Source organism: Corvus brachyrhynchos, unplaced genomic scaffold (genome assembly GCF_000691975.1).
Source record: "Corvus brachyrhynchos isolate BGI_N302 unplaced genomic scaffold, ASM69197v1 scaffold43, whole genome shotgun sequence".
In the NCBI taxonomy this organism is placed as follows: Eukaryota; Metazoa; Chordata; class Aves; order Passeriformes; family Corvidae; genus Corvus; species Corvus brachyrhynchos.
This window is the reverse complement of record NW_008237353.1, coordinates 4722083-4733804: the sequence shown is the minus strand read 5'-3', so window position 1 is coordinate 4733804 and position 11722 is coordinate 4722083. Positions and strand designations below refer to the sequence as shown.

Here is an 11722-nt window from a genome sequence, read left to right as displayed (position 1 = left end):
TGGCATCCCTGCAGACGTGCTGTCCCCCAATCTAGCATTTCAAAGCTGCTGAGAGAGCTGAGGCAGGCACCCAGGGGCCCTGCCTGCCAGACTACCCCCCTGGGGCTCTCTCCCCACCCTGCTCTGGGGCCTCTATATCCCGTGGTCAGCATTGCTCTGTCCAACTTGCTCAACTCCACTGCTGCAGGAAGAGCTCTGTTTCTCCTGGGCTTCTTCATGGGAAGCTTATGGCTAAAAGGAAGGCATGCATGCCCAGCTGCTCACTCTTCTTAGGCCTGTTATGCAGTTATAATAAGGACATACCTTGGGTTACTGCCACTTCATTGCTGGTCACAGCCCTGAATTGCTATTCCAACCTCTTTGGCTGGATTAACAAAAACTTTGCATTACATAGCTTTTCATCAGAATCAACTTAAAATGGAAAAAGGTGCTCTATTTTCCTCTTTTTTTTCTTGATAGGGAGGTTGTTTTTTTTTAAATAAATCTACAATATGCATAGAAACACACACATTCTTTTGAAAATTAACTGTAAAGCTGGTCATTAACTGTAAAACAATCCTGACATCTAAAATTTTGCTTAAATTTTAAAAAGACTGAAAAAAATATTTTAAATATATCTCCACATGAAAGCTAACCAAGAGTAGTAAGTAACCAAGTCACTAAATCCAGCAGAATAGAAATCTGTGAGTAGAACTCAGGAGATTGCTCCTTTCAAATTAAAAACTAGCACTTCCATGTTTGGGGAAGAGTTGCACACCTCCACAACTTGCCAGCTAAATGTCTGTTGTGGTATTAGCTCTGTTTTTACATTTTTTATATCCTAGGTATAATGTGAATAACAACTATCTATGAACATGGGGTTAATAAAGGAAATAATATTTTACCTTTGCTGATGACAGCAAAAGACATCCAACAATGTCTGCACTCTTAAATCTTTATGCACTCTTAAATGCCTTATTCTATCAAATTGTAGTTCAACCATGACTCTGAGCAGAGGCCAGTGAAGTATCCAGCTTCAAAGTGTTCAGAGAAGGGGCCTTGTAAATAATATACATAATTTTATCTTTTGCATTCATTTTTAACCCTGAAAGAAAATGCAAGCAAAAAATTAATTATTAAAATAATCTATTGCATTCTTGCAGTTTTCATTCTTTAAAAAAATATTAATTATGTGCACCAAGGAATATAAGGAGCATAGAAACAAAACTACAGTGCATCAGCTTGCAGGTTTCCAGACGTTATCAGTGGTCAGATTTCAAAAAGGAAACAGCTTCCTCTGTTTCCACAGCTTCCATTTAGCTATAAACTTTCCTTCTAAAAGTAATTTATTCTGGCAACAATTAGTCCATTACACACAGCCCTCAAAAAAAATTAGCAACTACTCAGAAGTAAGCTAAAATGATGAGCTTAATTGCAACTCATTTGGGGGAGAAGAATAAATCTGGCTTATCTTCAACTATCATTCTTTTAAAAGATAAAGTATAAAAATCCTTAAAATGTTGTGAACTCAGGAAGAGACCATCAGTTTCAGAAGAAATAATAACGTTTGTGTAAAAGCTTTTACCGTAGCCAACCTAATACACAGAGTAGGATTCAACAACACACAATTAGGAATATACATTTTGACACTTTTAAGGAAGCTGCCCTGCATAACTCAAAACTTCTTATCCAATGTTTATTCAGTAGATCATTTATGTATAAAATTTGATATCAAATATTCAGTAAAGTCTCAGGATACTAAGACTCCAGCCTTGGGCACTGTAAACTTAAAAACTAAGTAAATTTAATTTTCTTCCCATTGAAAACCATGACAATTGAAGCAAATTCTCTACAGTGCCTCTTGCAATACTTAACATACCAAATTCTTCTTAACCTATGTCATCCTGAATCTCACCTTCTGCCATAAGTTACATAGCTAGAATAGAAATTGCCAGAGATAAAATCTTGCAGCCTTCATCTGCCAAGAGCTTTGTAACTTCTAAGACTGGACCAGACACTTTATTATTACCAAAAGGGACACTATTTCAATCTTTATTATTTTTCAGCAGAAAAACAGTTAAAATAGAATACCAAATACTAAATACCAAGCATTTCTGTCCCAGAATTCAACACTACACAGATGAAAGGGACAGTTTAAGCTCCTCTGACCCGTAGCAAAAGAAATCAAGCCTTGCATTCAGATCATGCTTGGAAATTTTCTCTGGTATTATTACAACAATATATTTCTGTGTAACTCCTTTCCCAGCTCTGGCTGGTATTTTCTGACAGGAATCTCACCCATCAGAAAAAAAAACTCATCAGCTGAAAAAAATGTTTTATGAAAACATAACAGATTCAAAGAGATTATGAGGAAACACATACCCTAAATGCTCTGATTCCCACTGGTTTTCCTGGCTCTCCAAAGCAGGCTGGGGCATGGCCTGGGCAGAACACAGCTGAGGGGATTTAGAGACAGCTACCCCCAGTTTGCAAGAAGCAATGTCCTTCAGACATGGACCACGTGCCAAGCAGTTTGTTTCATCAAAGGTGGCCTGGGCAGCAGCAGCAGTACAGCAGGCATCCATCTTTCTGTGGTGCACCAAAACCTCCAATGCCCACAAATGGAGGGGTGGAGAAGTGTTTGCAGTTCTGCATGGAGTAGGTTAGAAGTCAGCATTGGACATGACTTGCTTTTTGAGTGGGCAGTGACTCAGCTCCAGCACTGCCAGCAGGTGCATGAGCCCGGCACTGCCTCTGAGCTGTGGTACAGTCGCACTTTGGGGACCTGAGCTGGTATTTCTATCTTACACTACATAAAAACACTGGTTTGCTCCAAGATGGCTCAGCCAGCTCTGAAGCAAGGTGGTCCTGGAGACACAGGTCCTAAACTCTCCATAAACCCTTCCTTGCAAAAAAAGGAAAAGCTATTCCAACCACCAAGGCAGGAACAGCCAGTTCCGATGCTTTTGCTTATCGGTCAGTGGTTTAGGGAGCAAAGGAAGATAAAGATACAAGGAGGGGGATGGAGGGGGGAAAGAGGTTTTTTTAGCAGGCCCAGTGTTAGGTCATCCTGAGTTCAGATTTCAAAAAAAAATCATGATGGCACGTTGCCAAGATGACCAATATTTCTGAAGGAGTTGCTTTTGAAATTATTCTAATAAAACAGACTTAAAAGCATGTCTATATTCAGTATTGGTGCTGGCTCTTGATATTAAAACCTTATCTCTCCTCCTCCCTTCCTGACCCACCATTAAATACAATTAACTCCACTTTCTTTCCAATGCCTTCTGCTTTCTTGGCAAAGACCAGGCTGCAAAGCCTATCAGAAAGCAGAGAATGGAGGCAGGAAGGATGAAACACAGTGGGAGAGCTGTGCCCAAAGCTGATGATCTGAACACAATTTAGCTTACAGTTAATTCTCAGCAGGATTTTTGTAATGTCCTTTATCACCTATGAAGCCATTTCCTCATTATTCATTATCATTACACATAGCAAGACAAGGAAAGATGTTTCTGCACAAAATGGAAAACCATTAGCATAGAATCACAAATCACAAAGGCTCAATGAATTTTAGAAAAGTAACCAATTCTTGCTTCTGTTCACTAGGGAAAAGTAGTAATACTACATCCCACTGAGGTATCTCTAGCAAAACCCCTGAACATTCTGTGCAAAAGTCCTCTGGACTTGTCAGAGCTCCTCTCAGAGGGAAATCAAGAAGTCCCATCCAGTCTGCACCCTCCAGTTCTCACTCTTGTGTCACACAGAGCACATGTTTATGCTGTTTGCCCTGTTACATTTTAATACGGGAAAGTCATCTACAAAGAATAAGACAAAACAGTGTAATACACATTTCAACTTCGCTCCTTCCTGGAATCCACTGCTAATGCATTTCAGCCGCAAAGTGTACCAAAAACATTTAGCTTATTGGTATTTTTTCAAGTCATGTATAGTAGAACGATTCTTAGTCAAGAGTCATAAAGATCTTCTATAGCACTCATTTCTACTAATGCATGAGGGAAAACTTGTTTTCACCATCACAGACAAGAAATCTGCCTCAGTAGATAAAGACAACTAACTCATGAAGCCAAGAGTCAAAAATATTTCAGAGGCAACCACAGGTCAACATGACATTTCCTTTATCTGATCTTGGATTGTGCTTGCACATGGCAAAAGGAAAAACATGCTGATAACATTTGTGGTGTCTTAGTACTGAAATTGAGTTTGTGTGCACCTGTGAGAAAGCACAGGCAGATTGCAAACCATTACCTGCCTTTGGCAACTGAAGGAATTTACTTTTTCAGTGAATGGAAGTCTGAAAGGAACTACTTCCACAGAGAATACTAGAAGCTCACTAAGTCACAGGTATGCTGGAAAGGCAATATGCAAGAAATTAGGCTTTTTGTATTCCTACAAAATAACATTTTGAGCTTCGGGGACAAAGCCAAACTCCTGCATACTAATGTCAACACAAAGACAATTTACCTACACATACGTAACAACCTCATTGCAAAACCTGGCCATTAAACTTCATCCCTTCTTCTAATCCCCTGTACTATGCACTTTTTGCAACTGACTGTTCCTTCTTATTTGACCTGTTTAACCTCACTGTTTAATCTTTCTACTCCCAGACCACTTTTGCTGCTCTCTCAGCTCACAGAGAGCTTCCATTAGAGCTCTCCTCAGCCTGGAGGAATGTTAATTGTTGTACAAATCACCCTGTAAAAGTGAGTATCATAAAAAAGAGCTGAGCAACAGAAACTCAACCACTAGTCCAACGCATTCAGCTCTGTTTCCGTCATTCAAAAAAAAATGAAGACAAGTCAAAACCAGAAGTTTTGTTTTCAGGTAGAAAAAAAGGAAAAATGTAACACAACTGTGAAAAAGCTGAACACAGAAAGAAAACTAAACTTCTTTGGAGATGAAATAGCACAATGCAAGTATGTAAGGAAACCACAAACAGAAATCTTGGCACAGATTAAACTCCAAAAGACAGATACGATTTTTTTTTTTTAAAACTACAGCCTGTTCTAAGAGAGGAGGTTTATCTTTCCTTATTGTTCAATTAAGCATTTGCCCCAGCTCCTTCTCATATGTACACACTATGAAAAGACCCATTAGTTAAAAAAAAAAAAAGAGAAAAAAGGGTAGCCCATTTTTATAGTATAGTTCTGGTAACTCCAACAGCCTATCATGAACTTCAATTAAACACACAGGTAAGTGGACAAGAACACACCTCTAGTCATACACTCACTGAACGAGCTGTGAGGACAAGCACTACCAGGAACAAGCCACCGAGTAGTCGGGGACAAGACAGCAATGTCAAGAGAACTGGTGGCGTCAGCAAACAACAGAGAGGCCCACCAAGGTTTCCACAGGAAAAAAACAAGAAGTATTAAAGCAGTTTTGGGAGACCCAGTAGTTAGAGGCAAACCTTTTATAAACTCAGTTGGAAAAGCATACAGCACCAGATTACACGAGCCATTACACCAATCTGCCGCAACTGCAATGTTGTGGCCTCTTCACTGGGCTGAATCCTCAGCCTCTGCCTCCACTTCCTCCCACCACAAAAACCTCTCACTAAATGCTCTAGGACTTTGTGGCCTCTCTGCAGTCCAACTAAAAGTATTCTGCTCTTCCATTTCTCTCCAGCTACAAGTACTGCACCAGATTTTTAGATTCTGAGTTTGAGGGAAAAACAAAAAAGGAGCTCCTATGCTAGATGGCAAATCTCCTGCGGCAATCCACAAGTTGGAACGGATCAGGGGGCCAGATCTGCAGCTCTGACCTGAGCATGAGGCTCTCACAAACACACTTGGGACATCAGCATCAGTGAAGAAGCAGAGGGTGAAAGAACATGCTACTACAGTGGCCTTTCCTATAATCTTATAATGAATGATGCCTCAGAGAGAAACAAATGTCTAGTCAGTGAAGGCACAATTTCCTAATTTCTTTCACTCTTAGAGAAGGCTTTATTTTCATAGTCTTTTTTAACTGCTTAATGGGAACCCAGTATATCTGCCATACTTCAATTTTCTACATTTCCGTTGATTACAACAGCACTTCCCTGCACAGAACACACTGCACACCCTATTCAGCAGCTGACATATTGGTATTTTGGTGGCTTCTGACAGAGCTTAACTTTCTCCCTTTCATTTGCTTCCTTTGAAGTCTTAAAAGGAATACATCTATCATCTTCTTACTAGAAATATAGAAAAGCCCTACAGGTAATAGGTTTACTACCAGCTATGGGTTTTCTAGCAAACACAATGCTATATGGTCAGAAGTGTGTTTCCTGCCCAGAAGCATGTGGGGCTATCAGAACTAACTCCACAGACCAATTCCCTCCCTTCATTGACAACTCACCCTGATACTGTTTTGCCCCCAGGGCATCAAAAACTGTATGAGCTTACGCTCCACAAAAGAAGCAAAAACTGTATGGACTTATCCTCCCCCAAAAAAATAATTTTTATCCTGCTACTGTTTCATCAATCACAGAGTGAGAGAATGCAGGTGTAAGTCTGTGCATGCAAGGGGCTTCAAATCTCCCTCTCTCACCCTGAGGACTTTTATTAGTGTTATAAAGTCAGAATCTCAGCTAGACTGTTTCTTTCATCACATCACTTGGAGACAATCAGTTGTACCCGATAACAAGCTGCCTAACTTCTCCTTTCAGAATCCCAGACTGTCCAGCCTAACCTTGAAGGGGGGAAAGTAAAATAAATGACTTCTCTCTTAGGGTTTGGCTTCAAACAGAAGGCAGAGAGTAGAAATGACTGGGAATTGATGTGTGGAGATGTGAAAACACTAAGAGAGGCATTTCAAACCTCTTCCCAGGTAACTTCATAAGAGACGATTTCAGACTTGAAAGCACTGCCTTGATTAAGGTACCACTACTAAAAAAAAAAAAAAAAAGTTAACTTCAATCAAATCAAGTGACTGTGGAAACCTCTTTTAAATACCACTGCCTGCAATCTCATAGAGTCCCAGGCAAAGTTCCCAAAGACTTCAATAAAACATTTGTCTGGGATAAGGAGTGCCAGATTTGGCCCACTTTAATACATTAAGTCTGTGGTAGGTGAAAAACTGAAACATGGAGCAGTTGTGAAACTACCCTCATAGCCAAGGAGATAAGAGAAAACAGCACTCATCCTTCCCCACAATGGGAACATGCAGAGGGTGGATGGGAAAGTTAAAAAGGAGGAGGGAGCAGGAATTTTAGGATAAAAATTATTTAATATCCTCCCAGTGTGGGCTGGAAAGGATTGTGTTATGCCTGTTAGAGAAATTGGCTGGAGTGGAAGGCTGAGAAAGTGTTCAAGGACGCGTTTGTGTGAGCGCGCTTGTGAGTGTGTTAAGGGTCAGGTCTGTGCAAGTTCACAAAGTTTAGTCAATTCTCCTGCCAACTCTTCCCAGCTTGAGACAAATACAGATAACCTCGGCTTAACCCAACTTCAAGCAAACCTTCACTTCTCACCCCCACCCTCAATTAGTAACTTTCAATCCAAAGTGCCTAAAAATAAACTGTGAAATCACCTCAGTTACAGCTCTAGTAATGCACTTTTCCATAAACTTCTCCATGTCACTGAACTGATTCAAATACCATTTGCTAAAAGACAAATAAATGTACGGGAGGGGTGCTGTGGCTTGACTTCCCAGGTTTTTACCCCTGCAGAACAGTTTTTCTACCCCCACAGCAAACAAGGCTGCATTAGTGTTACCTGCTGCTGCTTTTAAGATATGCAATGCTAAAATAGCTGGTTGGATTGCTTTTCAAACAAGACGGGTTTCTTGCACAGCAAAACACTGTTATTCAATACATGCATTTCATAATAATTTCAGGACCTTTTTTTTTCTCCCTGTCCCCCAGCTGGGAACATCCATGCTCAAGGCAAACTCCAGCATCAAGACCACCCAGATTCATCTTCATCTCTCAACTGTCTGCCTCTGCTGCACCGAGATAAAAATCTAGACAGAGCCTTTATTATTATTTTATCCAGAACTTGTCTAAACCTTCACCTGCAAAACACTGACTCACTCTGTCTTTAACCACCTGAAGAACGCAAAGGAAGATAAATTAACTCATGGGCATAGAAACTCAACAGGCAACAGCATAAACTTGCAAATCAAACAGTGAAAGTCAGAGCAACAACAGAAGTTTTTCAAACAGATGAAAACTCAAGTCCTAAAAATAGAAGTCAGGGAAGCATGGCTGATCTGTTCCTTTTGCCATAGTTTTATTTTATCATCAGATCATAGCTAATAATATTTAATTTGTGTCTCATCAATCCCAAATTAATAGCTTTGAATACTAAATAATCACCACCACACACAATTTTAGGCAAGAGTTTCCTAAGAAAACAAGATATTGGCAAATAGACAACTCTTTTCACCTCAAGTCTTTTTAGAGAGGAAAGCTGATATAAGCTACAACATTCCAAGTTCGGGTAAAAAGCTGGTGGATCACTAAGTTACCACTTAAAGCTTATCAAATGAACTTTAACGCTACAGCATGTTTGATTTTTCCCTCTTGCCCACCTCATCAGCCCCCATTGCCAAAGCTCAGTGACAAATTGCAACATCTCTGCTTTGAGTGTAATTGCATTGGTCAGAGTCACAAAAGATTCTGTCGAGTGCTAGGAAACAGGAAGCAAAAACCGCTGCCTTTCATTTTGAGAATTAGTATTCTGTGTCTGGAAAAGCCTCCTGCCTGAGACTATTAGCAGGTCACATCTCAATGCCCACCTTGCTCAGTGGAATACCTTAGTAGTGGTGGCAACATACAAAGCTTTCCTGCTGCAAAGGAAGCCAACAGTGCTGTCCCACTAAAAGACAGTGTCAGGCATTTGAAAAGACAGAGGAACCTCTGAAAAATAGGTATTAAAAACCTTAACGCGACCCTTCAGATTACAGGAAAACCTTCACCCATCATTTTGACACTTCACACATCAGTATGATAAGATTATCATACCAGAATGAGCATGCTACATTAGCACAATGGAAGAAAATGAACCATTTTCTTCCAGACCTCACATGTCAGTGAAATTTAGCAAATATTTACCATGTTTTGGATGTTCTAGGAGTCAAAATGTTTAAACTTCCACCATAAATTATAACATAGTATCAAAAGGCTAAGGTAAGTACCATGACTGCATAAAATATTTCTATAGGTGTATTACCAAAACCACTTTTGCTGAATTGTCATCAAATGGGGAATTTATACCTGCAGTCCCTGTTCCCAATTTGAGTAAGAGGGCAGCTGCTCCATTCTGTGATTATCCCAGTGCCCCAGATTCAGGGGAAAGCCAAACAAAACACATTCAGGAGGGCAAGTCAGGAATTCTCTGGCTTTGTCCTCAGCAGTAGAAATGTAATTTTCTTCTGTGTTGTTTGGATTATCATGAGGGGTCAGCACTTAAAAATTCACTGTAAACCATGTTACAAAGAGGCAATTATGGTAATAAGGGAGTATAATAAACTTTGCAGTTTACCCACTGTTATCCACACTTAATTTACTTTACAGGTAGAGTTAAGTGCTTCGTATCAACACTGTTTTTTCAAGCAGATAACCAATACATGATTCTTAATTTGTGGCACTTTGGGGAGGGGGTGAGAGGAAGGGAAAGACAGACAAGGCACTGTTCACTGTCATGCTTTCTCAGTCAATGCTTTTCACCTCTGCAACCAAGTCTTCTGCAGAAAATGGATATGGCTGAAAGTGTTTGGAATAACAACACCTCCATTTGTAAATGACAAATGCTGATTTCTTTCAACAGGAAGGAGACATACTTCTACCACCATTTTCTCCAGGAAGTAAGTCCTCAGCTGCACCAGGCAAAGCAATGGTAAGTACTTAGCATATTCTCGCTTGCAACATAGAATGAGTCGACAAATGCACAATAGGACCTAATGTAACCCTGAATCCAAAGCAAACAATTCAGGAAAAGGTGAATATTTTTTTCTCCCCAGTAGCTACATACTTTGACTCTGTTTGTTTTCTATATGTGCTGTCCTTGCGTTTATGATTTTGCATTTTGGGAGGAGAAAATACAACAGTGTTCAAAATTATTCTCTGCAACTATTCATTATGATTCCAGGAATAAACAAACATTTTCAACTGATTAGAAAACCTCAGTGAAACCAACTTATCATTTCATTAATTCTTCATTCAGTTAAAGTAAACAAATAGGCTTCATGTGAGGTTAGCTCCAGGGTTTATTCAAGTCACATCTGACATTAATGTTTTAACCAAACCCATTATGCAGTGATTTTCATGGCCTTCCTCAGGGAAAAAAAAAAAAAAAAAAAGGACAACCTCAAAAGATTTGGGAAAGGCAGACTTTGTGTTTTCACAGTCCTGGGAAAAACTTGGGGTTGTCCCACACTGCAGTTAGAAGAAAAAAAAAAACAAAACAAAACACTCCCTCTAGGAGTGATGCAGGATTCCCAGACCTCGCCTGAGCAAAGAGAGCAAGTCCAGATGGCACCCAGATTTGCTGCTATTTCACAGGGCCTAGCTAAGCCCAAACCCGGGAAAAATACGGCAGGCCTGCTCCATACAGACTGCAGTCCTGGGCTACGTGCTGCTCTATGAGCTGTTCCTCATAGAGTCAAGGTGATCAAAGACCTGTTACCCCACAAAAAACCCAGTACATTTATCACTAAAGGTATTACCCTACGGAAGAAATTATTAGTTTGAGAAAGTGGGGAGAAAGCAAATACACTGCAATTATAAAATCTTACAGTGAAAAGTAATATTTTCACAAACTGCTTCAGCGAGTAGAAAGACAGGTTTTCAGGAATTTTAGATTTTTCACCAGAAGTGCTTAGAGCCCAAACAAAAAAAGCACTGTTCTGCAAGGGCAGGAAAAAAGCCATTATGCAGAAGCAGTTGAATTCCTTAATCCAAGCTGCCTGACAGGGTAAAGGTAAGCCAGCAGGTAAAATGATTAAGTACATTGCTTGAAAATATTACTTCTTAATAAAACCAAAATAATTTTCAGTGGAGAATTTTAATACTGAATATATACATATATACATACACACACACATATATATATATATTTATATAAAGATTTAAAACTATATCAGCATAAGCTTCCTGCCCAAAACAAGAACAAGCTTTAGTGGAAACATTCCTTCAAAGCCATCATCTTTTCACCATGTGTTGTCCAGGGCTTATCACAATTGCAACACAGTGAAAAACCTTCTATAACACACAATTTCTATTCCATTTCATACTTGTCATAAACTTTATGAAAAAAAAAAGATTGCTCTTATCTGTGTTTTCTCTATTGGGTCCAACTTCTTTGCAGTCCACCAAAAACACTGCAATAATGTCTTTTGCTACACTGCTCTAAAGGCTAATTTCTCATAGCAGAAATAGAAACAGTAGTGTGGAAAATCCATAGGACACAGTAGCTTCCTTCCCAGTGTACAAATGGTGAAAACAAACAGGAAATAGAGATTAAAATAGGATGAGCAGAAATAGACTTCTGACTCTTAACAGAAAAAAAAGCTTATTTGTAAGCAATGCTTTTCACAAAATACATGGTTTTTATGTAAATGTTCTTTTTTTTTTTTATATATATATATTAAGTAACAGTATTTTAACCAGAACCCAAAATGTTTGCATTTAGTCTCAGCCCATTCTTTTTCACAGCCTGGGCTCCACTCTATTATGTTAGATCTTCATACTTCCCATTTCCCTTATGGGGGGATGAAACATTTCACTGCAGGTGTATTC

The 11722-nt window shown here is 39.4% G+C and overlaps 1 protein-coding gene across 14 annotated transcripts in view; it reads right to left on the bottom strand.

The window, feature by feature from the left end:
* The window catches only part of LOC108445837, a 252214-nt gene that overhangs the window by 121299 nt on the left and 119193 nt on the right, over positions 1-11722 (bottom strand). Inside the window, exon 1 of one of the 14 annotated variants that reach the window (XM_017730706.1) lies at positions 885-1083. The exons of the other annotated variants lie outside the window; for them this stretch is intronic. Within the exon in view, the coding sequence (XP_017586195.1) occupies positions 885-982 (98 nt within the window). The 5' untranslated portion in view covers positions 983-1083. Of the gene's footprint in view, positions 1-884; positions 1084-11722 lie in introns of those variants that run through there. 14 annotated transcript variants of the gene reach the window in all.